This window comes from Lathyrus oleraceus, chromosome 3 (assembly GCF_024323335.1).
Source record: "Lathyrus oleraceus cultivar Zhongwan6 chromosome 3, CAAS_Psat_ZW6_1.0, whole genome shotgun sequence".
In the NCBI taxonomy this organism is placed as follows: Eukaryota; Viridiplantae; Streptophyta; class Magnoliopsida; order Fabales; family Fabaceae; genus Lathyrus; species Lathyrus oleraceus.
In genome coordinates, this window is record NC_066581.1 from 356921568 (window position 1) to 356945194 (window position 23627).

At 35.0% G+C, this 23627-nt stretch overlaps 2 protein-coding genes across 5 annotated transcripts; both read left to right on the plus strand.

The window, feature by feature from the left end:
- The first annotated feature begins 3287 nt into the window (after positions 1-3287).
- Positions 3288-7335, plus strand: LOC127127653 (uncharacterized). Its single transcript, XM_051056905.1, has 7 exons — positions 3288-5139; positions 5233-5323; positions 5430-5587; positions 5802-5853; positions 5943-6022; positions 6111-6204; positions 6341-7335. The coding sequence occupies exons 1-7, from the start codon at positions 3541-3543 to the stop codon at positions 7108-7110; spliced, it is 2844 nt and encodes a 947-aa protein (XP_050912862.1). The 5' UTR covers positions 3288-3540; the 3' UTR covers positions 7111-7335.
- Positions 7336-10763: 3428 nt separating this feature from the next.
- LOC127127654 (zinc finger BED domain-containing protein RICESLEEPER 2) lies at positions 10764-14050 on the plus strand. 4 transcript variants are annotated; one of them, XR_007805399.1, is made up of 4 exons: positions 10765-11077; positions 11331-13318; positions 13412-13628; positions 13724-14050. XR_007805399.1 is itself a non-coding variant. In XM_051056907.1 (3 exons), the coding sequence occupies exons 2-3, from the start codon at positions 11344-11346 to the stop codon at positions 13453-13455; spliced, it is 2019 nt and encodes a 672-aa protein (XP_050912864.1). In that variant the 5' UTR covers positions 10764-11077; positions 11296-11343; the 3' UTR covers positions 13456-14050. The 4 variants fall into 4 exon arrangements, 3 of the variants coding, with proteins under 3 accessions (XP_050912864.1, XP_050912866.1, XP_050912863.1); XM_051056907.1 differs by having other exon boundaries at positions 10764-11077; positions 11296-13318; positions 13412-14050; XM_051056909.1 differs by having other exon boundaries at positions 10764-10976; positions 13412-14050.
- Positions 14051-23627: the final 9577 nt, after the last annotated feature.

A 23627-nucleotide genomic window follows, 5' to 3' on the forward strand; every position in this document is an offset into this window, starting at 1 on the left:
GATCCGGGAGAAAAGCTTATGCCAAATACAGGTAAACCTGTGGATCAACTCGAATATTCAAAAGCTATAGGCTCTTTGATGTATGCTATGATTAGCACTAGACCGGATATTGCTTATGCGGTTGGAAAGTTGAGCAGATTTACTAGTAATCCTAGTAGACATCATTGGCATGCGATAACTAGGGTATTCAAGTACTTGAAGGGTACAATGAATTATGGATTGTCATATATGGGATTTCCTTCGGTGTTAGAGGGTTATTCGGATGCTAGTTGGATAAATAATGCTGAAGATTCATCCTCTACAAGTGGATGGGTGTTCTTGCTTGGGGGAGGTGCCATCTCATGGGCTTCCAAGAAGCAAACATGTATAACTGATTCCACAATGGAATCTGAGTTTGTAGCATTAGCTGCTGCTGGTAAAGAAGCGGAATGGCTAAGGAATTTGGTATATGAGATTCCGATATAGCCTAAACCGATATCACCAATTTCTATCCGTTGTGATAGTACTGCCACATTGGCTAAAGCTTATAGTCAAATATACAATGGAAAGTCTAGACATTTGGGTGTTAGACATAGTATGATTAGGGAATTAATCATGAATGGGGTGATATCTATTGAGTTTGTTCGGTCGCAACAAAACTTAGTTGACCACTTGACGAAGGGGTTAGCTAGAGACTTAGTGAAGAAGTCGGTAATTGGGATGTGATTAAAGTCCATTTAAATCTATTAGCTATGGTATACCCAATTCCCTTCTAATACAACATTAGAAGCAGAATTCAATGTGGAAAGATCATAGTTAGAGATTGGAGTAATTGTGTTTATCTTCCCAAGGTATGTGCTCAGACCTGCAAGTGATGGCTAGGTTGAATTATATCTTCTTAATGGTTCTTTTGGAAAATTGCAAATGCAGGTGCAAGATTAAAAGAATCACCTATGTGAGCATGAAGTTTTGCCGCTTCAAGAAGCTTGGACTTGGCTTCCTATATGCTTATTAATGGATAAGGACACATGGCTTGTAAAGTGTCAAGTATGAATAGTAGAGTATTGTAAGAAACATATGTGTACTATATCTTCAGACACTCAAATGGATTGACGGGTTCAATCGCTATGACACCCCGATTTTCGAGTATTTGGAATGTGTATTTGTACTAAGATGAAAATTCAATCGCAAGACATTTTCATTTATGCATTTGTTTGATCGTTATACCTGTGTGTTATACCCTTGTATATATTATTATATATACTGAGTAAATCAAGGATTACACTAAAATGGGGGGGATTTGTTGGTGATTTTAGTATCATCAATGTATTTTAGTAGTAATGTGATTTACTACAGGGCGATGCAATTATGCGTTAAAGCTTGGAAACGAGTTAGGGGTAGTGCGGAGTGCACGCTCGTCGAGCTAACGTATAATTGAATGCGAATAATTGAAACGGGGTTCCAAGGGGCGAAGCCCCTGGCGGGGTGCGGGGCAGCGCCCCGTTCGAAATTTTCTTTTGAACAGTTGAATCCATTCCCAACCGACGTAACCGTTTCTGAACAGTTGCGTCTTTTCGGTTTCTGTTATTGATCTCCTATATAAAGAGTCATTTGGCCTCAGTTTAGAAAAGTATAACGAAACCAAACTTTCTCTCTACATTCCTGAACATTTCTCTTTGCCAGAAACAAATTGTTCTTCAAGAATTATCCCCACAAAGATTTCGTGAACCCAGGCAAGAATAGGGTCGAAATACTTTGTTCGGAAAATGTACGAACACGATTCTTCGAAGTTATCCAAGATTATCATACCCGATTCTCTAACATAAAATATTACACATATGTGGCATTCTTGTATAGTAAAATATTTTATTCCTTAATACTTACTTATACTTAATAATAACAAATAAGTTTAATATCGTCTATTGACTTATTTAAGTATGTTGATGTATTTTAGAGTCATACCCGATCAAAGAGCTAATGTATATTTCTCCTATATAAATAAGAGGAGCAAATCTCATTTAGATGACTAGCGTCCCTCTCATATTTCAGGGAGTTTAACTAACTTTATAATTGTATTATTACAAATAATTTTTTAAAGTAATCAACTTATCATATAGGAATCATGTTATTTTAAATCTAATGGTGACATACAACATTATCATCGTAACAATAACTTATAAAAATAGTGATTAAGGGCATGCCAATCATATCGGAGACCACGTTCTAATTTAAAAAATGAGTTCAATTTTTTTTAAAAAATATAATTATAATAATTAAAAAATATATAAAAATACAATTATATATTAATTAAAAATAAATTTAATTATAATTATTTTGAGTTTTGATCAATCTTAATTTTTGTATGTATTGAGCTTTTATCATAACATTTTTTTTCAATTATTTAGTTTTTTAATAATATTTTATTTATTTATTTTAATATTTATGAAAAAAATAAAAAATTTCAAAATTTGGAACCCTCTAAAATTGGGGACATGTGCTGCTTCACATGTTGCACTTGCACAGGACCGACCCTGATTGTGATTGGTTATGGGTGACAACTTTTATTTTAATTTATATTTAAATGTAAACAATTTGTTTATATTTATAAATAAACAACTTTTTAAAAAAACACATTTTTTTTGAAAAGATATATCTCAAAAAATATTTTATAAAAAAGTTTATTTAAATTAATTTTTCATTTGCAAGTTTTCTTAAAAAATTAATTTATAAATAAAAATATAATATTACAAATAATCATTAAAAAATACTAAAACAATTGGGCACTTAGCCTTTTGTGAATTTATTTATTTTTCATGATTAAAGAAGAGCCTATTCAATCAAAAAATTTAAATATTATCCATAGAGAAAATTAATATAGATTTTGAGCCAATATTTAACTCATGAATATAATTTTTATATCAAAATAAAAAAAAAAGAATTATATCAATTCAATTATAATTGTGTAAAAAATTAAATTAAAAATATGTAACTTAAAACTCATAGTAGACCATAAATAAAAAAATAAAACAAGCACAATTGTCTTATTAGTTTAAGAAATGAGGGAGGAATGAGCATCTAAAGAAAGAATAAACCCAAAAGTTTGCCATTTATTTTCCAAGTATATAAAATTCCCAAACGTGTCAACCACTTATCAACGAAAGTGGAAACGCAACAAACTCACATTGCGAAGTGCAGAAGCACTTTCTCTGCATAACAAGCAAATCTTAAACACAATGACACAAATACCCCTACTTTATTATAATTAAAAGCCATTACTAAATAGAAACAAGTTGACCGTTTCTCTCCCTCCAAAAATCCATAACACTAACCAACCTCTCCTTCTTCCCTCAATTTCCTCTCTTCCACTTCTCACCCTCGAAACATTAAGAAACAAACACAAACTAAAAAAATTTCAAAAATTTCAAATAATGTAACTATAATAAAAATAATTTACTATTATGACTCGTTAGTATTAGTGACAAAAAATAATAAAATTCCATTCTTTTTGTCATCGCATTTTCATTTTGATTCTTCATTCCGTTTTCCAACCTCCTGCCGCCGATGGCCACCATGGAACGCCGGAAAACGCTGACCATGAATTGGGACGGCCTCGGCGACGATGACGACGACATGCATTTCTTCGAAACGTATAACCGTCTCTCCACCGCGGTTCCTGACGACTTAGCTTCTTCCTCGGACGAAGACGACGATGAATTCGAAGCCAACCGGTGTTCTTTCGCCTCCGCTGCTTCCTCTTTTCATCCCGCCAAACAACGGAAGCCGGAACTTCCTCCGGCAACATCGATCACGCCGAATTACGATATCTGGATGGCGGCACCGGGATCGATTACTGAAAGAAGACGGAGGTTGCTCGGAAGCATGGGATTGGATGAGAATAAAGAAAATCTCAAAGTCACCAGCATCAATGTCGGTCGCGCCGTGACGAAAAAATTCGAAAATAACAATCTAGAAGTTCATGCTTTGTCGAATTCATCCAATTCCGCTACAGATTCATCTTCTTCGTCTAAAGTTTGCAAAACCACCACAGCTTCTTCTTCTCCTATTTCGTTGCAACAGAAACCAGAGCATTCTCCTGCTTCATATGTTCTCGTTCGATCGCGATCCGAAGGTGACATTGATTCTTTATCAATGGCGAAATTAAGGAAGCAGGAAATGATAGGGAAAATTTCGAAGCAACGGTTAACGAGAACTAATACAGATGTAGGCATGCCAAGCACGCGTGCTCGGCATGCCGATGTAAATAGAATCATTGTGAGGGATCCTGGCGAATCCCCCGTCAGGCAATTACCACCAATGTCGCCTATAGTAACCAGCTGTATGGGAGGAGGAGGAGTTGGAGCTTTCTTTTTGATTAAGAATTTAGATACTGGGAAAGAGTTTATAGTGAACGAATACGGCGAAAACGGGGCGTGGAATCGGTTAAGCGATTTAGAAACAGGTAAACAGTTGACAATGGAAGAATTCGAAAGCACAGTGGGACATTCAGAAGTTGTTAAGGCAATGATGAGACGTCGACATGTTGGAAGAAACGACGGTAAAAAGCTATCTTCAAATTCGCATATTTTAAGGAGTTTGAGGTTGAGTAAAAGAAGAGGTGCTTCGTTGTTGAAGAATATTAAAGGTGTAGCAAGTGGATTCGTTGGGGAACGCGAAAGAGAAGTTGTTGTGCCACCGGTTGTTGAACAAAATAAGCCTCAAGCGAAGAACAAATGGGTTAAAGTTAGACAAAGTGGGAAATCACAAAAGGAGCTTTCAGCTTTGCATTTGTGTCAAGAGTTTCAAGCTCATGAAGGGTGTGTTTGGACGATTAAGTTTAGTTTGGACGGACGTTATTTGGCGAGTGCGGGTGATGATAAAGTGATTCATATTTGGGAAGTTCAAGAATGTGAGGTTATGAGTATGAAACCTGAGGAAGGGAATCTTACTCCTATTCATCCTTCTTTGATGTCTTCGATGGAGCGAGGCGTTGAGACGCCTTTAGCTAAGAAGAAAGGAAAATTTGGAAGTAAAAGAGGAGGGAGTGCTATTCCTGAATATGTTCATGTGCCGGAGAATGTTTTTACGTTTTCTGAGAAACCTTATTGTTCTTTTCATGGTCATTTGGATGAAGTTTTGGATTTGTCTTGGTCTAGATCGCAGGTATGGTTTTAGATATTTGAATGAGAATTGCATTTTAAAACTTTGGTGGCGACTCAATAAAGTGTTGAAAATGTGTGTTTTTTTCATTTGCAGCTACTTCTGTCATCTTCAATGGATAAGACAGTGAGATTGTGGGACTTGGAAACTAAGACATGCTTGAAATTCTTTGCACATAATGATTATGGTAAAATGTTTGAACAATTTTTGATTTTGTAATGAAGCCTTTTTTTGTGTGTATCTTCTTAGATATATGTTGTTTGACAACAAATTTACTCAATTGGATATGGCAGTAACCTGTGTTCAATTCAATCCTATGGATGATGATTATTTCATTAGTGGCTCCCTTGATGCTAAGGTCAGAATGTGGAACATCCCTGCGCGTCTTGTTGTGGATTGGACCGATATTCATGAAATGGTTACAGCTGTCTCTTACACTCCAGATGGTCAAGTATGCTTTTTTTCCCTATACTATTCTATGTTGTGAACTTTATGACACGTGTCTCGTATCATCCTGACACATGTGATTATATTCAATAATCAGTGTAGACATTTCTGTTTCGTGTCCAGTGTTGTATTACGGATACTTAGACTAAAAAAGTATCAATTTCTAATTTGTTTGACATAGTTTAATGATTTATATTGTTTTGGTTCATTGTTTATAGGGTGTTATCGTCGGTACACAAAAGGGGAGCTGTCGTACTTATAGCATAGAAGGTGGTGGTTACTCTACTTGTCTACTAATATTTATATTTAATCTGATCCTAATTGTATGTTTTTGACTATCATTTCTATATGTATACCAGATTACAAGTTAGCTCAATCAAACACAATTGAACTTCGGAACAAGAAGAAATCTCTGCTAAAAAAGGTTACTGGTTTTCAGGTAAATTATAGTTTATATGCTGTTTTTACATCATATAATATTGCTCTTACGTCAAGAATGCATATTGACTTGTTTTGCATCTTCTTAGTTTGCGCCGTGTAATCCATCAGAAGTGCTTGTTACTTCAGCTGATTCCAGGATTAGAATCGTGGATGGTACAGAAATTGTTCAAAAATTTAAAGGTAAATTGTGTTCGAGAACCCCTTATACTCTCCGTTTTAATATAATATTTTTCTAAAAAGAAGTCGATAAATCATATCATAAAGTTTGATATCTTGTTGAGTATGCCTCGTAATTACTGAACTGAACGGTTCACAGGATTTAAAAATGCGAATAGCCAAATGGCAGCATCATTTAGTCCAAATGGAAGATTCATAATAAGTGCAAGTGAAGATTCACAAGTTTATGTATGGAAGCATGAAGAGCATAGAAATCCAAGCACAGGAAAATCTAGAGCTCTTATTGTAACTCAAAATCATGAACATTTTCCATGTAAAGATGTTTCCGTAGCAATACCTTGGCCGTGTATGATTAAAGGTGATCCGCCGGAAATTCCAGTTCCCCAATCCAAAAAGACCTCAAAAAGAATGCTTCCACCTCTTCCTAAGAAAGGAAATAACAACCCTGCAACAGAAAGCGCGTCAGATTCTCCGGAGCGTGATCCTTCAGCGATTTCGCGAACCGAATCAGGAATTGGCGATTCGTTTGCGAATAATAGTAAGAGAATGTTACCCCCTCTTCCAAAGAAAAGCAACAACCAAGACAAAGAAAGTGAAATAGAAGAAGACAATGATGCGATTGCAAGGACTATTTCAAGGACGAATTCGGGATTTGGAGATTCGTTTTCTTCAGATCCTGCATCGATTAGATACGGCGATTCGTCTTCGATGGACGCAGCAGCTGCTCCATCAAGTGCATCTTGGTCTTCTAATTATTCGTCATACGAAGGTTCCTCGGCAGTTCATCCTTCAGCATGGGGTTTGGTAATAGTGACGGCTGGATTTGGAGGCGAAATCAGGTGTTATCAGAATTTTGGATTGCCGAGAAGGATGAGTCGACAAGCTAATCTTTTTGGAAGCCCTACTTAATCTTTTTGGAAAATTAAATTTAGCAACTTTTTCTACTCTTGAAAAATGATAGAGCAAGAAGTACAAGATAAATGTAAATTCAGTTTTTCTTATTAGATTGCCATTTGACTTTGGCAGTTTTGGTGTTATGTACCTTTGGTTAGTAAGCTGCATAAATGTTATAGACAATATACAAGAAATGTAAATGAAATTCAAACTCTGAAAAATTAAAGGGAGAGGAAAGAATTGGCCAATTGGCAACATAAGACATTAGGGTAATATCTTTTACTATTTCCATGGATTCTTCTGATATGTCAATATAACATGGATGATGTCCACAATGTGACGAATCAATCTTCAAATCTTGACCAGTGGCGGAGCCAAAAACCTGATATACCGGCTCAGTATACAGTGACTCTACCTCTAATCTCGATTATTGAAAGTGTCTCAATTACTTCTTAGACATCAATACATCTAATCTTGAATATTGGAAGCGTCTCATAGAGATAAGTTGTGTTTGAGTGCATCTTAGTTAATTATGTACTCTCTCTGCAAGGCATTTGGTGTTAGCTTCTTCTCTTGTATCGGTAAAACATTGGTTGGAGAGGAAAGAAATTGGCTCTCAATTGTTGTCTCATAAGCAGTTGTATCTTTGGGAAGAAAGTATCGAAGAAATATAGCCCTTTTGCTACACCCATTTAGTTCTAATATGTTGCACATGTGCTAGGTTCTTTATCAGTGTTATTCAAGAGTATGGATGTGTCGTAATTAGTCTAATGAAAGGTAGGATTGGTATTTTGATAAGATAATAATGTTAATGTTATTAAGATCACGTAGAATGGTCTCCTTCATTCCTGACTTGTACCTTAAGAAAAGGCATTTTCTGGCTCCAAGTTAAAGTTTTGTTCTATGGTTGTGTAGAATGAATGCATAACATAAAGAGCCAATAGATTTAATTTGATTAAAATAGGGTGGTTTGGTATATAAAATGTGATAAAGTGGCTTGTTATTCAAGAGAGGACAGGGAGCTCTATTAATAATCAAATGGACATTGGTGACAACATTAGACCAAAAATGTTTAACCAATTTTGATTGGAACAGTAGGTTCTTCCTAGATTTATCACATGAACTCTGTTATGGGGTTTCAACATAACTATGGATTATTAATGCTTCTTGAGGTATAAAAAAGGCGCATAATTCTATGTATCATTATCACTTTTTATTGTTTTGACATCAATATTTAATTGGTTTTAAAGCATAATGATAAATTGTTGAACTAAGGCAATGACCTCTGATTCGGATTTTTGTATTTACGATTATTGAATATATGACTCCATACACAATAGAAGATGAATTGTGGAGGTTTAAAAATCGATGATTTGAAACAAAATCATTTGATAAATTAGAGAATAAGGAGAGAGAAATAATTGAAAAATTCAAAGTAAAGAAAAATAATCGGAAAATAAAAGAGATAAGGAAAGAGAAATAATACCGGAGGATTATACAAGTTCGATCAAAAAGACCTAATCATGTCTCCAAGAATTGCTCTTGAGAGTACTATTATGCTTCTGAACTTTTAGAAAGTTATGCACACAAATCTCTTTATATAAGAAAATGAAGTTTCAACATAACTTCTAACCAAACAGTGAACAAGAATTGAAACAGTTAGCCTTCAAACCAAACAAAGATTTTGTATTGCCTGAACTCAAATTGAGATGGGGTTTTTAGTTGACTATCATCCAAACCGAACTGGAGTTTTACACAGGCTAACCACGAAATCAACCGAGATTTTTACCGGGATGATCTCGAATCTACTAAATTTTTAAATCGAGTTGAATTCAGAAACTAAGTGAAATTTTTCCTAGATGATCTTCACGAATTTGAAGAGAGTTTTTATTCAATGTTAGAACTTACGAACGAAACGAAGACTACAACAATTCCCCAAATACAAACAAGAGCTTTTTAAATTGTTTATTTCCCAATCAAAATATCAACTTCTATGGAAGAATTATTTACACAAGATAAAAATTCACTATTGGATTTACAATTTTGCCCTCACCTAGAACAATATTCCTCACTAGACTCAAGAACACTTTCAAAACAATATGATTAGAATACGTGAAAAAATATGAGAGATTTGAAGAGGTGGTGAGTGAAATGAAAAGTGAGGTTTTTCACGTTTTTTGGATGTGAAAAAGTGATTGAGAAGTTCTCTATTTATAGTTCAAGACATGATATAAAATTGAAAATAATCCATGGGCCTTTTAACTTACCTAATTGATAAAGCTAATCGATTAGGTTCCTCAAATAATTGATTGTTGAGGTCCAAAATGAAAATTTTTAATATAGAGTTGTTACCAAACATTAAGAGACTGTCACATTCTATTACATACTCAATTTGGTATCATCTGATCGATTAGGAAAAATATCTAATCGATTAGATAGTTACAAAAAAATCCTAATCAATCAGGCAATCTCCTGTATGTGTGCGCACATGAGTGTGTGTGTGTGTGGCTTAGCCATGATGTTTCCAAAAGTACTATTTTGTCTTTATAAGACATTGGTCACTCAGACGAACACGACTAGGAGAGCTTTCATACTTTCTCTATTTCACTATGAAGTTTCGAGACTTGGCATCGTTATCTTTAACTTTAGTATCACACGAGAACCTTTAGTCTTCTTTATGAGGCTTGAGATATCTTCATGGTGTTTACCATCATTTAGGAGTTTGAAAGGTTAAACCCCGGTGATGCTTGAAGCCTAAGTTTTCACTTGGAAGTCGTTAGACTATAATGTTGACTTTAAATAGATGTTCAGCTTGATTCCTGATGATATCTTGATCAACCATCTTGTACATCTTTAACAGCTTGAGCTATCTTCAGTAGTTGTGTAGCTTCAAGTGTTGTCATCATTAAAACTAAACAAATATTAGTTGACTTACATCTTTGCCATTATAAGTTTCACCATCTTGAACCACTTCTTGACTATACCTGCAAGCACATAGACCCATATTCTCTCCCTTTTTGATGATGACACCATATTTCTCAAGAAGATGGTAAAAAAGAAAATAAATAGATAAAATTTGGAGTGGTTAAACTCCTAATGCGTAGAATCAAAATTGCGTATTTTTTTATCGTATCCACATGGACTAGTGCGATACTATTGTCGTTCAACAATTAATATGATTTTAAATGTTGTGGTTATAAAATATTTGGTTACGTAAAGTAAAGAAATGTAACAACGGTAAGCAGTAAATGATAAGTAAAGTAACAGAGATATGAGCTTGCTGGGATTGGATTTCGTTAACCTATTTCGCATGTAACTTTCTGATCGATTATATATGTCCTAGCTATCATTCAATATCAGCATGTATCACTCACCATCATCATTTATGTCTAAACAATGATAGAAATTCAACCTTATTATTTAATCGACGATCTCTCAGCCTATTGAACAATACGATAACATTATACTAAAATCATCCCAAATAGAATTTGAACAAGCTCATTTACTTATATTATACTTTCTATACCGAAAAAAAAAACCAAATAAATTCTCATTTTATGCAAAAAAAAAAAAAAAAAAAAAAAAAAAATCTAGAAAACCAAAAGCACAAAAACATTCTTAAAACTTGTTTTATTGTATACAGACACATCTTAAATTTTATTCAACCCACTTACATTTGATTACTAAACCCGGTCCATTGTAAGCAAAATAACGCCTACAGTTCGAGTACCCATTATCCCGGTTTAGACTTTGGATATTGGATAATGGATACCCACTTTCACAACCACACACTCGAAGAACCCTAAACCTAATCCCCCAATCATCTCCGATTCTCTTCGATTTCTCCCTGCATTTCCATCACAAAATCCGACTCATTACTCGTAAGTTCAATCGCACACATTCGTTAGCGATTTCTCTGTTTCGTTTTGTTCAATTTCAAAAATCTCAGGTTTTCGCGATTTTATTCGTGCACAGTATTAAGGTAATTTTCTCGTTCTGTTCGATTTTCTCTTAATTTTTGTTTGTTCATATTGCTTTTTCTGTTGTTTTTCGTTCATCATCTTAAGTGATTTCGTTTATTTTTTGAAATATGCTTCTAGATGTTTGATTTCTATTATATTCGTATCAACTTGAAATTTGAGTTCATATGGTGAAAATTTTAACTGTTCATAAGTTAAAGATCATGTTTAACTTTTCAAGGTATCACTTGTTATATTGATTGTTACGTAAAACAGAAACACTGTCAATATGGGTGATTGTGATGACATGTTAGCCTCTGAGACAGTGGAACACATGGTTTCTATCCATCCACTCGCTGTCTCTCCGCCTCTCTCTAAACCGCGTAGGAATCGGTCTGAAGCTTGGAATCACTTTACAATAGAGTCAGAAACAACAAAGAAAGCTAAATGCAATTACTGTGGCTCCTTGATCAAGTACGATAAAGGAACAAGTGCCATGAGAGCTCATTATACGAGATGCAAGGATAAGGATGAACCGAAGAATGATGTTATCAAGAGGCAAAAGTCAGTTTCATCCTCGACGGAAAATTTGATGGGAAATATTTGTACTTCTCCTTCGACCCCCACGTTTGACCAAGAGGCTATCCAAAATGTAGTGGTGAAGATGTTCATAGATATGGATATTCCTTTTGAGCGTGTGGATCGTGCAGGTTTTCACAATTTTATGAGCGTTGTGCTACCAAGATTTAAGGTCCCATCAAGCATTGAATTAGCTCATGATGTTTTGAGACTATGGGGTACAGAAAAAACAAGGTTGAAGAAGTTTCTTTCTCAACACTGTCAACGAGTTTGCCTCACCATTGATGCATGGACTTCTTCTGAAAACTTTTGTTACATGTGTTTGACAGCGCATTTCATCGACAATGATTGGATGATGCACAAGAAGGTTTTAAATTTTTCTCAAGTCACAAGCCACTCTCAAGCGGTTATGGCTAAGACAGTGGAGCAATGCTTGAATGAATGGGGGATAAATTGTGTGCTTAGTTTAACGAACGACAGTGTCTCGCTTAATGATGACAAGACTCCGCATCTGAAAGACAAGCTTGTGTCTCGGAATAGTTTAGTTCTGAATGGAGACTACAGTCATATGCATTGTTGTGCGTATTTTTTGAATTTGATTGTGAAAGAAAGTTTAAAGGAGGTTGATGATTCTATTGTGAGAATTCGTGCTGCCGTATGGTACATAAGATCTTCTCCTTCGAGATTTTCTAGATTCAAAGCATGTATTGTGCAACAAAACATTGAATATAAAGGTTTCTTTTGTCCAAATTTTGAAACAAGATGGGACTCGACATATTTAATGTTAGATGAGGCATTGAAACATCAGAAGACATTTGAAAAGCTTGAGATGAAAGATCTCAAATATGTTGACGAGTTAAAAAAGGGGAAAGGTGTCCCTACAAATGAAGATTGGGAAATTGTACGCTCAATCCTTCCTTTTTTGAAATTGTTTTATGACGCCACACTGCGCATCTCTAGTTCCTCTTGTGTGACTAGCAATATGTATATGTTTGAGGTCCTTGGTATTGGAATTGCAATTAAGCAAATGTGCAATTCTGAAGATGTATGTATAAGTTTAATGGCCAAAAACATGAGAAAGAAATACGATAAGTTTTGGGGAAATCCCCGTAGTCTAAACATGTTGTTGTTGGCCGCTCTCGTATTAGACCCTAGACACAAAGTGAAATTTGTAAGTTGGTGTGCCGATAAAAATTATAATGGCGGGGAAGCAACTTATTTGATAGATAAGTTAAAGTCTTGTTTGAACTCCCTTTTTGAAGAGTATAATGGTGGGTTGGAGGTCTCTCACACTAACTCTAAGGAAGACGGTTATAATGATCCATATGGCTTCAATAAATTTTACCAATCAAGTGAGTTCAACAAATCTGAATCTGAGTTAAGTAAGTACTTAGACGAAGCTTTAGAGAGTTGTGGAGATTTGGATGTCCTAAACTGGTGGAAGCTAAACTCAAGCCGATTTCCGATCATTGCAAACATCGCAAGAGAGGTGTTGGCAATACCTGTCTCCACCGTGACCTCTGAATTTGCCTTTACTCTCGGTGGAAGGGTGCTTGATTCGTATCGAAGTTCTCTACCGCCAATAATAATGGAAGCTCTTATTTGCGTCCAAGATTGGCTTATGGGAACTTCTTCACCGTTGCATACGAATGTGGAATTTGAGAATCTTAAAAAGATTGAGCAAGGTAAGAAAACAAGATGTATTAGATAGTATTCTATTATTTATTGTATTATACTATGCCTTGATACAAAATGAGATTTCTTTCTTTCTTTTGCAGAACTTGTTTCTTTACATGATGTTGCTGGTCTTGGTGATGATTGATGGAGACGAAGCATATAAATGTAGACCCTATTTATAACACAGTATTGACATTGTAGAGTTAACAACATCCGAAAAGGTAGAAAAGAAGCCAATGATACCGATAATTGTTCCATTTTACGATGAAGATATGTGTATCCTTAATGTGAAAATGATTTCAATGCCAAGGAAGGAAGGTTTGAAACATTTTGATTCAATTCAAGGGTTAACCTTCCATCTTGGAGGAGAAAGAATGAACTTTATCACTAATGATGAATATTTTTGTTTCCAGAAAACTAAAGTAGTGTCTGACTATTTGCTACTGAGAAAATGGATTTCAATGTAGGTCGGGAAAGAGAATGTTCTCTTCCAACCACGGAGCACACACATCAATATCACATTAAATTTGATCACGATATGAAGCAAAAGTGTTCAGATATCTATATCTCAAAAGATAACAGACCTTGCTCCTTGCAAACCATAAAAAGTACATATAATATTGAACATATGTGATGATGAACATAGGTTGTCTCAACTTGGATAGATGTTGTACTTGATTGGCATAGTAGATGTGAATAATGGATTATAATGTGTTTATGATGATCCATTGTTAACTCCACTCTTTGGAGGCCGTGGCTTGCAACTCGTCCTGTCTTGATTATTTTGGTTTATACCAAGTGAAAGACAATTTCTTATTTTTGCTGCCAATGGATGCCCTGATCTAAACTTAGATTAATTGTCTTGTAGTTTCCACTTGCAAGAACATTTATGGAGTGCATGTAGTTCTGCACAAGATAAGTGATTGTAATCTTGCTGCATTTAAAAGTTCTGATGCGTCCAACCGGACATGACTGTCCAGGGTCGTCCAGTAATCTAGGAGTATGAAAATGTCTGTATAAGTTGCTTGATGTTTCCCCATCTGGTTGTGAAATAAAAGATTACATTGATCGTATTTTAATTTTTCCAAACTTTCGAAAAGTTTTATAATGTTGCCCAGTTTTGACCAGGTAGATACTGCCCATAGATAATCACCTATCTTCTATATATTTGGTTATTTAATAATCTAATATTGACAAATGAATTCTTATATTGTCAATCGACTTTAGTTAATAATCTAATATTGAAAAATGAAGTCTTATATTGTGAATTAATAATCTAATATTGAAAAATGAAGTCTTATATTGTGAATCGACTTTAGTTAATTAGTTGTATATTAAAAATTGGTTAATAATATTTATAATTTGGTTAATCAGTTCTCAAACATGAAAAATAATAACTTTAGTAAAATAAAATTGGTTTAATAAAATTTTAATTAATACAATTTATAATTTAATATTTAAAAATAGTTAATACTATATATTTTATTGGTTAATAAAGTAGTGAAAGTGATTAATAAATTCTAAGTAAAATAAATTAATGAAAAAATGAAATTGGTTAATAACATAATTTTTAAAAAAATCAATAGCATAAATAATTAAGAAGCGTAAATAAAGATGTGATCATCCAAAAATAGACCTTAAATATTAAAGAACCACCTCGCTACTGGTAGGTTTGATCTTAAAGTAAATAGATTCACCATCAACATATTAAATTCCATCGAAAGGAGAATAGAAGATCTATCATCATACTCTTTATCAAGGCAAGATCTATCATCATACTCTTTATCTTTATCAAGGCGAACACTCAATCTGATATAGGTGCAAGTAGAGGATAAGATCCTAAAGTCAATCCATGAAGGTGCAATAGTTCACCTTAAATCTACCTAAAAATCATTTCCAAGCTAAAACAATCATTTTCTCTACGACCTCTCTCGCTGTTTTTGTGACTCTATTAATGATAACATCATTTATGGCTTTTTAGATCGGCCAAACTCCAACATGCCTAACCATAAGATAACCATCCCTAACCTTAGTCCTACTCCCTAAAGAAAGAAAAGACTCAAAAAAAACATTTTATGATTCTGATGAATAATGTAACACTCAGAAATTTGATTAATCTATTTAATCAAATTATTCGTATTTTTATTTAATTATTTAGTATGTGGTATATGGTGGGGTGTAGTGAGAGTATTGGTGGGTTTGTAGAATGATTAGAATAATTATAAATACTTAGAATTAATTGTTGTTTTTAATTAATTAAAATAAATAAAAATAGAGGTTTTGGGTGGAAAATAGAAACTAAGAAGAAATAAGGGAAGTGGTGAGAATTGTAAGAGGAGTTGGACCAAAGTATAATTAGTAAAGTATTAAATTAGGTTTTTAGAGATAAAAAGGGTTTAGTGGAGCTTTTGAGGAAGAGTACGCGTCATACATGTCCCAGAATGTGTCCACAATGAAATAAGGATGAAACTAAAGTCAGAACCACAAACTTAAAATCCCTACCTACAAGTTTGTGACGCTAACTTTAGCTTCGTCCTCTTTATTGAAAGAAGCATCTCTACCTACAAATCAAAATAAGAAGAAAGTCCATACATCATGAAACAAGCAATTGAAACAGATTTTGAAAAACAAAACTACACATAAAACAAATCTGTAAATACCCATTGGTTAAGATTTGATATTATGGTTTCGTTTTGGGTTTCCATATGAGAGAGACGAGTGATAGAGTTGTTAGGGTTTCGTTTGAAGAGAGACGAGTGAAATAGTTGTTAGGGTTTTATTTTGAGAGAGTCGGCCGTTACGAAATGAAGCGTGAGATGATTTTGCTTATATATAAATAAGTATCACCTTTCATCACAGTTGATAATAAAAACCGTGATGATATGCATTGTCAATCACATTTTTATTATGATAAATTGCTAACTGTTGTTGATATGAGATTCAAACCATTTCACTTTGTGTATCTTTTGTTTAATTCCTCGTGTTGAAGCAGGTTGCTCGACAGAGCAAGGAAGTGTCGAACCACCTAGTGTGTTAAGTTGTGTTAGTGTGTCGAAGTGCCGAAGCATGCTGCTTCACACAAGATTTCGACTTAGGCCTATTTTAGTAGTGTTAGCTATTTGGGGCTTTTATAGTTTTGGGCTTTGGCTTGAGGTCAAAGTTAACCTAAATCTATAAATAGAGGGAGTAACCCTTATTCTTGTAATGAAGTGAATAAAACATTCATAACATTGTATTCACAGTATTTTACAGTTGCAAAGTGAATAAGAAGTTTTCCACAGTTTGTGGGTAGAGAGAAACTCTGCAGAATTTTATTACTCTTCTCCTTCATCATTCTTTACTTTCTTTCTTTCTCCATTGTTCTTTTCTTTTCATTGCTAGTTTGTGGGTGATAACAATCTTGTTCATCAAGATTGATTGAAATTCTCCATAGGTTTTGATGGATTTCCAACATCTGATATCAAGAGCTCCAATTTAATCGATTCGTGAGAAGAAAATCACCATGGCAACGAATCATCCAAACGGACATTTTCCAGCAAATCTTCCGATTCTCAAGAACAAAAATTATGAGAATTGGTGCAAGCAGATAAATGTTGTATTTTGTTATCAAGATCTGTGGGATCTTATGAAGGAAGGAGTAGCAACGCCTGCAGAAGATGCGACAGATCAAGAAAAGGTTGCACATAAAGAATTGAAGAAGAAATATTATAAAGCTCTCTTTATAATCCATCAATGTGTTGATGTAAATAACTTTGAAAATGTTAGTGATGCAGAGTTAGCGAAAGAAGCATGGAAAATTCTGAAGAAATCGTTTGGAGGCGCGGAGAAGGAGAAAGAGGTTAGGTTACAAACTCACAAAAGGACGTATAAATTGATTCAGATGGAAGACAAAGAGAGCATAACTGATTTCTTCACCAAGGTTACGAAATCGGTGAATCAAATGAAGGTATATGGAGAAGTGTTGACATCAAGATCTATTGTTGGAAATATCTTGAGGTCATTGGCTCCAAAGTTCAACCACATGGTAGTAGCCATAGAAGAGTCGAAAAATTTGTCAAAACTGACAAAGGAAGAGCTTCAGGGGACACTTGAATCTCATGAACAATAAATGGATGAAAGAGCTGCAGGAAAGTCAAAGGAAGATGGAATGGAAACAAAGGCAGAGAAGGCTACAACAATTCAACTGGTCGAAATCAGCAAGAAGGAAACTGGTTGAATCAGAGAAAACCCTGGAACCAAGGCAACCAAAGAGGTAGTGTTGCAGGTAGAGGGAGAGGTGGTGGTCAAAAGCCAGACAAGAGTCACATTCAGTGTTACAATTGTCATAAGTATGGTCATTATTCTAGTGATTGTCCAAAAAAGCAGAAGAATCAAGGAACTTATGCAAAGCTAGTGAAGCATGAAGAAGAAGAGATGTTGATGATGGTTACAATAAGAGATGAAGAGAGATTCAAGGACCAGTGGTACTTGGACCCAGGATGCTCATCACACATGTTTGGAAGAAAAGATTGGTTTGTCAACATAAAGCCCTCAATGAAGAACATGGTTAAATTTGCAAATGACAACACTCTAGCAGCTGAAGGTGTTGGTGATGTTCTGATTATGAGGAAAGATGGCAAGAGGTCAGTAATTTCAAATGTGTTGTACATACCAGGCATGAAGAGGAATTTGCTCAGCATAAGGCAGTTAGTCGAAAAGAACTATAAGGTGTCGATCAAAGACAAGAAGATGAGAGTTCTCGAGTCAAATGGAAGGTTGATCTTGAAGGCTCCAATATCTCAGAATAGAACCTTCAAGATTGAGCTTAATGTGATGGAGCATACGTGCCTTGCAACAGCAGCCAGTAGAGATGAATGGATATGGCATTATAGACTTGGTCATCTCAATTTCAAAGATATCAGAGATTTGAAGAGAAGAAATATGGTTTTAGGATTACCAAAAATCGACACTCCAAACAAAGTGTGCGAAGAATACGTGCATGCGAAGCAACATAAGAACAACTTCAGTAAGGATGCAGGAAGAAGGTCGAAGGCAATTCTTGAAGTCATATACTCTGATGTATGTAGTCCTCTCCAGGTGGATTTGATTGGAGGTAACAAATACATTGTTACATTTATAGACGATTTCAGTCAAAAACTATGGTCTTACCTGATCAAGAAGAAAAGTGAAGTGATCGAGGTATTTGCCAAGTTTAAATCTATGGTCGAAAGACAGAGCGCTCGAAAGATCAAGATTTTGAGGACTGGTGGTGGTGGAGATATGTGTCGAAAGACTTCGACGCACTATGTGTTAAAGAAGGCATTATGCATGAGGTGGTGTCACCCTACACTCCACAGCAGAATGGAGTCGCATAAAGGAAGAATAGAATCATCGTGAATATGGTTAGAAGTATGTTGGAAAGAAAGCATCTTGTAAGACCCCAATTTTGTCCCTAAGATCCCTCATGGCATCATGTCATATCATTGCATTGCCTCAAGGATCATTGTGCACCTTGCTTCCTTCCCTGTGGGTGGGATCTTTTTGAGAGTGATTCTTGATCACCAAGCATTCATTGCATTTGTATATCATTGTTTTTCTTTTTATCACTAACCAAAAGTACAAAAATATGTCATCTAACCTTTGTCTTGCAGATGAAGCAATAACAGGTCAAGGCAATCAAAGGCATTCATTGAGCAATAGATGGTGGTCATTCTTGAGATTTGGACCCCACAATCATTCACAAGAGTTCATATGAGCTATGATGTTATTTTGAAGCAAAATCCCAAGTGGTAGAGGCTTGAATTTCACCAGAACATTTCCCAGTCAACTGAAGACCTAGAAAGTCAACTGCAAAGTCAACTGTGGATTTGGAAGTGGGAAGTGATTAGAAATACTTCATTCATGTTCAAACAAGTCTCATTTGACATTTCAAACACTCACATTGAAGAATTTGAAGTCAGGTCAAAAATTTCCAAAAATAGCAAGTGACCTATAATTTGAATTTTCCAAAAATAGAAAGATTTTGAACCAACTTCAACTCAAGATTACATCATCAAGAAAGCTTCAAATGAAATTTTGTTGAACATGAAAGTTGTATATCTTTCTATCCCATTTCCAAAAAGTCTAAGATCATCAATTTCTCATGTGTGGTTAAGGAGATATGATCAAATCATGGCAAATGGTGCATGGGACTTCAAATGAGCATAACTTTTCAACCAAAGCTCCAAAATGGGTGGTTCTTTTTGCAATTTTCTCCTCATGACTTGTAGTTTCCAAAACATTCATTACATGGCTTGAATTCTATTTGCATTATCATGTGCTCATTCATGAATTTTTTGAAGAGAAATTTCATAAAACCATTTTTAATGATTGAATGCATACAAAACCATCTCAAAAGCTTGCATGGGCCTTATTTGAGTGGATTGGGATCAGATTTGAGCACTGTTCACGTGCTACTTCATGCATGGGGGTGAAAACCCAATTTGTGCATACACTCCAAAACTTGATTAATCTCATTAGCATTTGGTTTAAGCTTGATTACAGAATGATTAGCATGAGGTATTTAAGCATAAGCATAACTGTTTTCAGGGGATGAACATTCATTTTTCAGGTCTAGATCAAAATCTCCAAATTTTTCTCTCAAATATTTCTTCCAAATTTTTCACATCCAAGCCTTGTCCAGTGCTAGATTCATGATCCTGAACCTCTGTTGAACAAGTTTGCACGTGGAATTGAAGCAATTGGAGCCACATTGAAGCATACTCGAAGATGGAAGCATCCATGGTGATTTCAAATTCTGGCGAATGCAAGTGTGTTTGAACTTCATTCTCTCCCTCAATCAACTCCATAAGCATTATAAAGAAGGTTTGGAGCATAGGCTGAGCTTGTAGCACGAGATTTCAACTTCTGAACTTCAAGAGGTTACAATTCGAACTTCTTATTTTTGAAATCCATGGCTATATTATTATAGATCTAAGTATGCTGATAACTTTGAGCTTTGAATCGTGCAAATTGATGCTGTTTTGAGCTAGATATGATTAATTGAAGTTTTGATGTTGAATCTCATTTTCTTCGATCCGTGCGTGTTTGGATGTTTTTGCATGAAATAATTGTGGATCTTTGATGTATGTTGAATGCACTACATGATGCTGTGCTTGATTTTGATTTTTGGACGTGTTTTGAAAAATCTGGAAAATCCAGATGAAGATCATGATGATCTTCATCTTCAATCTTGAATGTTCTTCGTTTTCCAGATTAGCTACGAAACTGCTGCGTTTTTGCTACGAAAATTTGAATTAGCTACGAAATTGTTGGCGCGCTAGGGTTTAGATGAAAACGGTGTCGTTTCAGGGCGCGCACCACTTTTGAATGTTAACCTGATTCGATCCTTGGCTGAGGCGTTTTCCAAAATGCTATTTCATTTTTCTCCTATTTTCACATTTTAATGTCCATTTCATTTTTAATTTTTTCCATCAACTTAGAAAAATCATATAAAATTGAAAACTCAACCAATTTGATCCCAATTTTTTGCATCTTGCTCCTCTGTTTGTCTACTATTTTATGATCATAATTTCCAAAGTTGTGCTTGGCTGGATAATGTTTTGTGCTAGAATGATTGAGCATGTGTCCTTATTTGACCTTGCCTTGCTTATACCTTTGTGAAATTCTTGTTTCTTATCCAATGAATGTGAAATTTTGCATGATGAAACTAGACACATTGCTGGACATTTTGATTTTGGTTTGGTATTTTTCCTATGTATCATCTCTGTTTTATGCTTGTGCTAATTTGGTGTGACAATTTGTGTCACACCTTTGCTTGTTCAACTTGTACCATGTGATTTCCATGCCAAATGATGTCCAATGCTTCTGATTTTTTGTGTGTTGATCATGTTAGATGTCTTGAATATGCATGAATGTTTCCAGATTATTTTGCATCATTTCTGTTTTGTTTTGAATTTTTCATTCATGTTGATCACATATGAGCTTTAAAATTGCCTTGAACTTCAATTGTTCATGAAATGCATTTGGTGATTGATTTTGATATGAGACCTTTTGGAATGTGTTAAGATGTGATTGAAGTTGATTCATGTTAAATTTCAGCTCCTGTTTTAAATTTTTTCTCCATCTTTGACCCTAGGCTTTGACCTAGTGGTTTGTTGCTTACATTTGAGCTTTGATTTCAGGTTAAGCATTCAAGTCCCATAATTGGTGATGCTTCATGATGTGAATATTGATGGTTGCTTGTGATTAATAACATTGTGTGTTTTGTAGGTTGATGCTAACTCATTTGAGTTTGCCTTATGGCTTACACATTTTGTACATTGGGATTATCTGTTGCTTATTGATTGTTATCTGTTTGTCTGAGTATTGTACTGATCTGTTTAGTGTTTCCACAGGTACCTAAGTTGCTTTAAGTTCATTTTGAACTTTGCTTTTGCTTGGTTGCTTAACCAGTTAGGTATAATCTCTAATCTTCATGTAGTCTGGAAGACCTACTGTTATTGGTAGGCACCTGTCTGAAGTCCTCCTTAAGAGGCAATGCTTGTGATTGTTTAACTTTTGTGCCAAGCAGGAAAAGTCCTCTTATGAGGCAATTGGCAGATAAAAGAGATGTGTAATCCATCTCCTGCTACTCAGTGTGTCGTTCACCTTGCTCACACCATGTGTTGATGCATGGTGAATAATAACCCAAGATCTTATAGAGTCCATTTGTGGAGAAGAGTTCCAACTTTCTGAACTCCCACGTCTTCCATTGATCAAAGCTCTCCCTGACCAGGGATAAGAGCCATGAGGCACACCCCTCATCTCCTTTTCATCTGCTTCACCCTAACTCTCAATGTTAGGGTTAAGAGCTCAAAATACCCCATTCCAGTTGGCTGTAAAGCCTAACCTTGCTTGAGCCTAATTGATTGTATATAGTGTATGCTAACTGACTTGTTGATCTGCTTACTTGATTCATCTGTGCATATTTGCTTGAGTGTGCCTTTGTGCATTTGTCTTTATCACTTGTATATCATTTCATAAACATTGTTTTGTAACATTTTACTTGGTCTATTGAGGAGGCAAGCATAAGTCCATTAATTGGCAGTTGTTTCCCATGATATGGTAGGAGACTAGTATAAGTCCATTGATTGACATCTGGTATCCATGTTTGTTTTTGTTTTGGGAGATTGGTATAAGTCCATTGATTGGCATCCGGTATCCATTTTGCTTTGTGAGACTAGTATAAGTCCATTTATTGACATCTGGTATCATTGTTTCTTTGTTTTGTGAGACTAGTATAAGTCCAGTGATTGGCATCTGGTATCATTGTTTCATTTTGCTTTAGGAGATTGGTATAAGTCCATTGATTGGCATCCGGTATCCATTTTGTTTTGTGAGATTGGAATAAGTCCATTGATTGGCATTCGGTATCCATTTGTTTTGTTCATCTGTTATTTGCTTATTGCCTATTCCAAAGGAATCACTTGAATCATCTACATATGATCTTAAGAGGTGAACATCTAAGAAGTTTTACTTCCTCACCCTCCCACCTTTTGTTTCTTTAAACCTCCATTTGCATGTTAATTCAAAAAACCTGAGAACTATTGTGCAAACATTCTCATTTCTTTTCAAATTAGAAACCTAGGCCTTAAGCCTTTGATTTTTCAAACTTCATTTTTGTAATACTTCTTTTGAATTGAATTCTAATCATATCTTGACCACTTTTGTAAATAATCCTAATTGGTTAATTTCACTCATTCAATTGTTTTGTGGCTTTGTCCATTCTTGATAAGTTTTCATACATTAGCCATAGGTCTGATTTATCCTAGTTGGTTGATGTTAATCTCACCTTTTGTCCTTAGTGATTGAATTGAAAGACTTCCTTGCTTATTATAGGGTTAACCCCTCACTAGCAAGTTGAAGCTTTTCTCACATGGTGGACTTGTTGTTTGCATAGGTTGAGTTTTCTCCCGTGGATAACGAAAGACCTTAGGGCTTTTGTTTTAAAATGAATCCACTCATATTTTGGAAATCTTTTAGCCGAACTACGGCGTTTTGATCCTTACCTTCCATGGAAAGGTACGTAGGCAACAGGTTCATCCGTTCAAACACAAAAATAATAACTTGTATATTCTTTTCTCATCCCTTCAATCCATGTCTGCACAATAAATATTTCATAAACAAATAACATTTCATACAACAAGTTGTGAAAAGGGCTCCCTAGGAGTACCTAGGACGTTTTGGGTGCCTAACACCTTCCTATTGCGTAATTAACCCCTTACCCAGATCTCTGATCTTTTCATTAGTTTTCTATGTGTAAAACTTCTTAGGCTTTTGTTCGCTTTTTAGCCATTC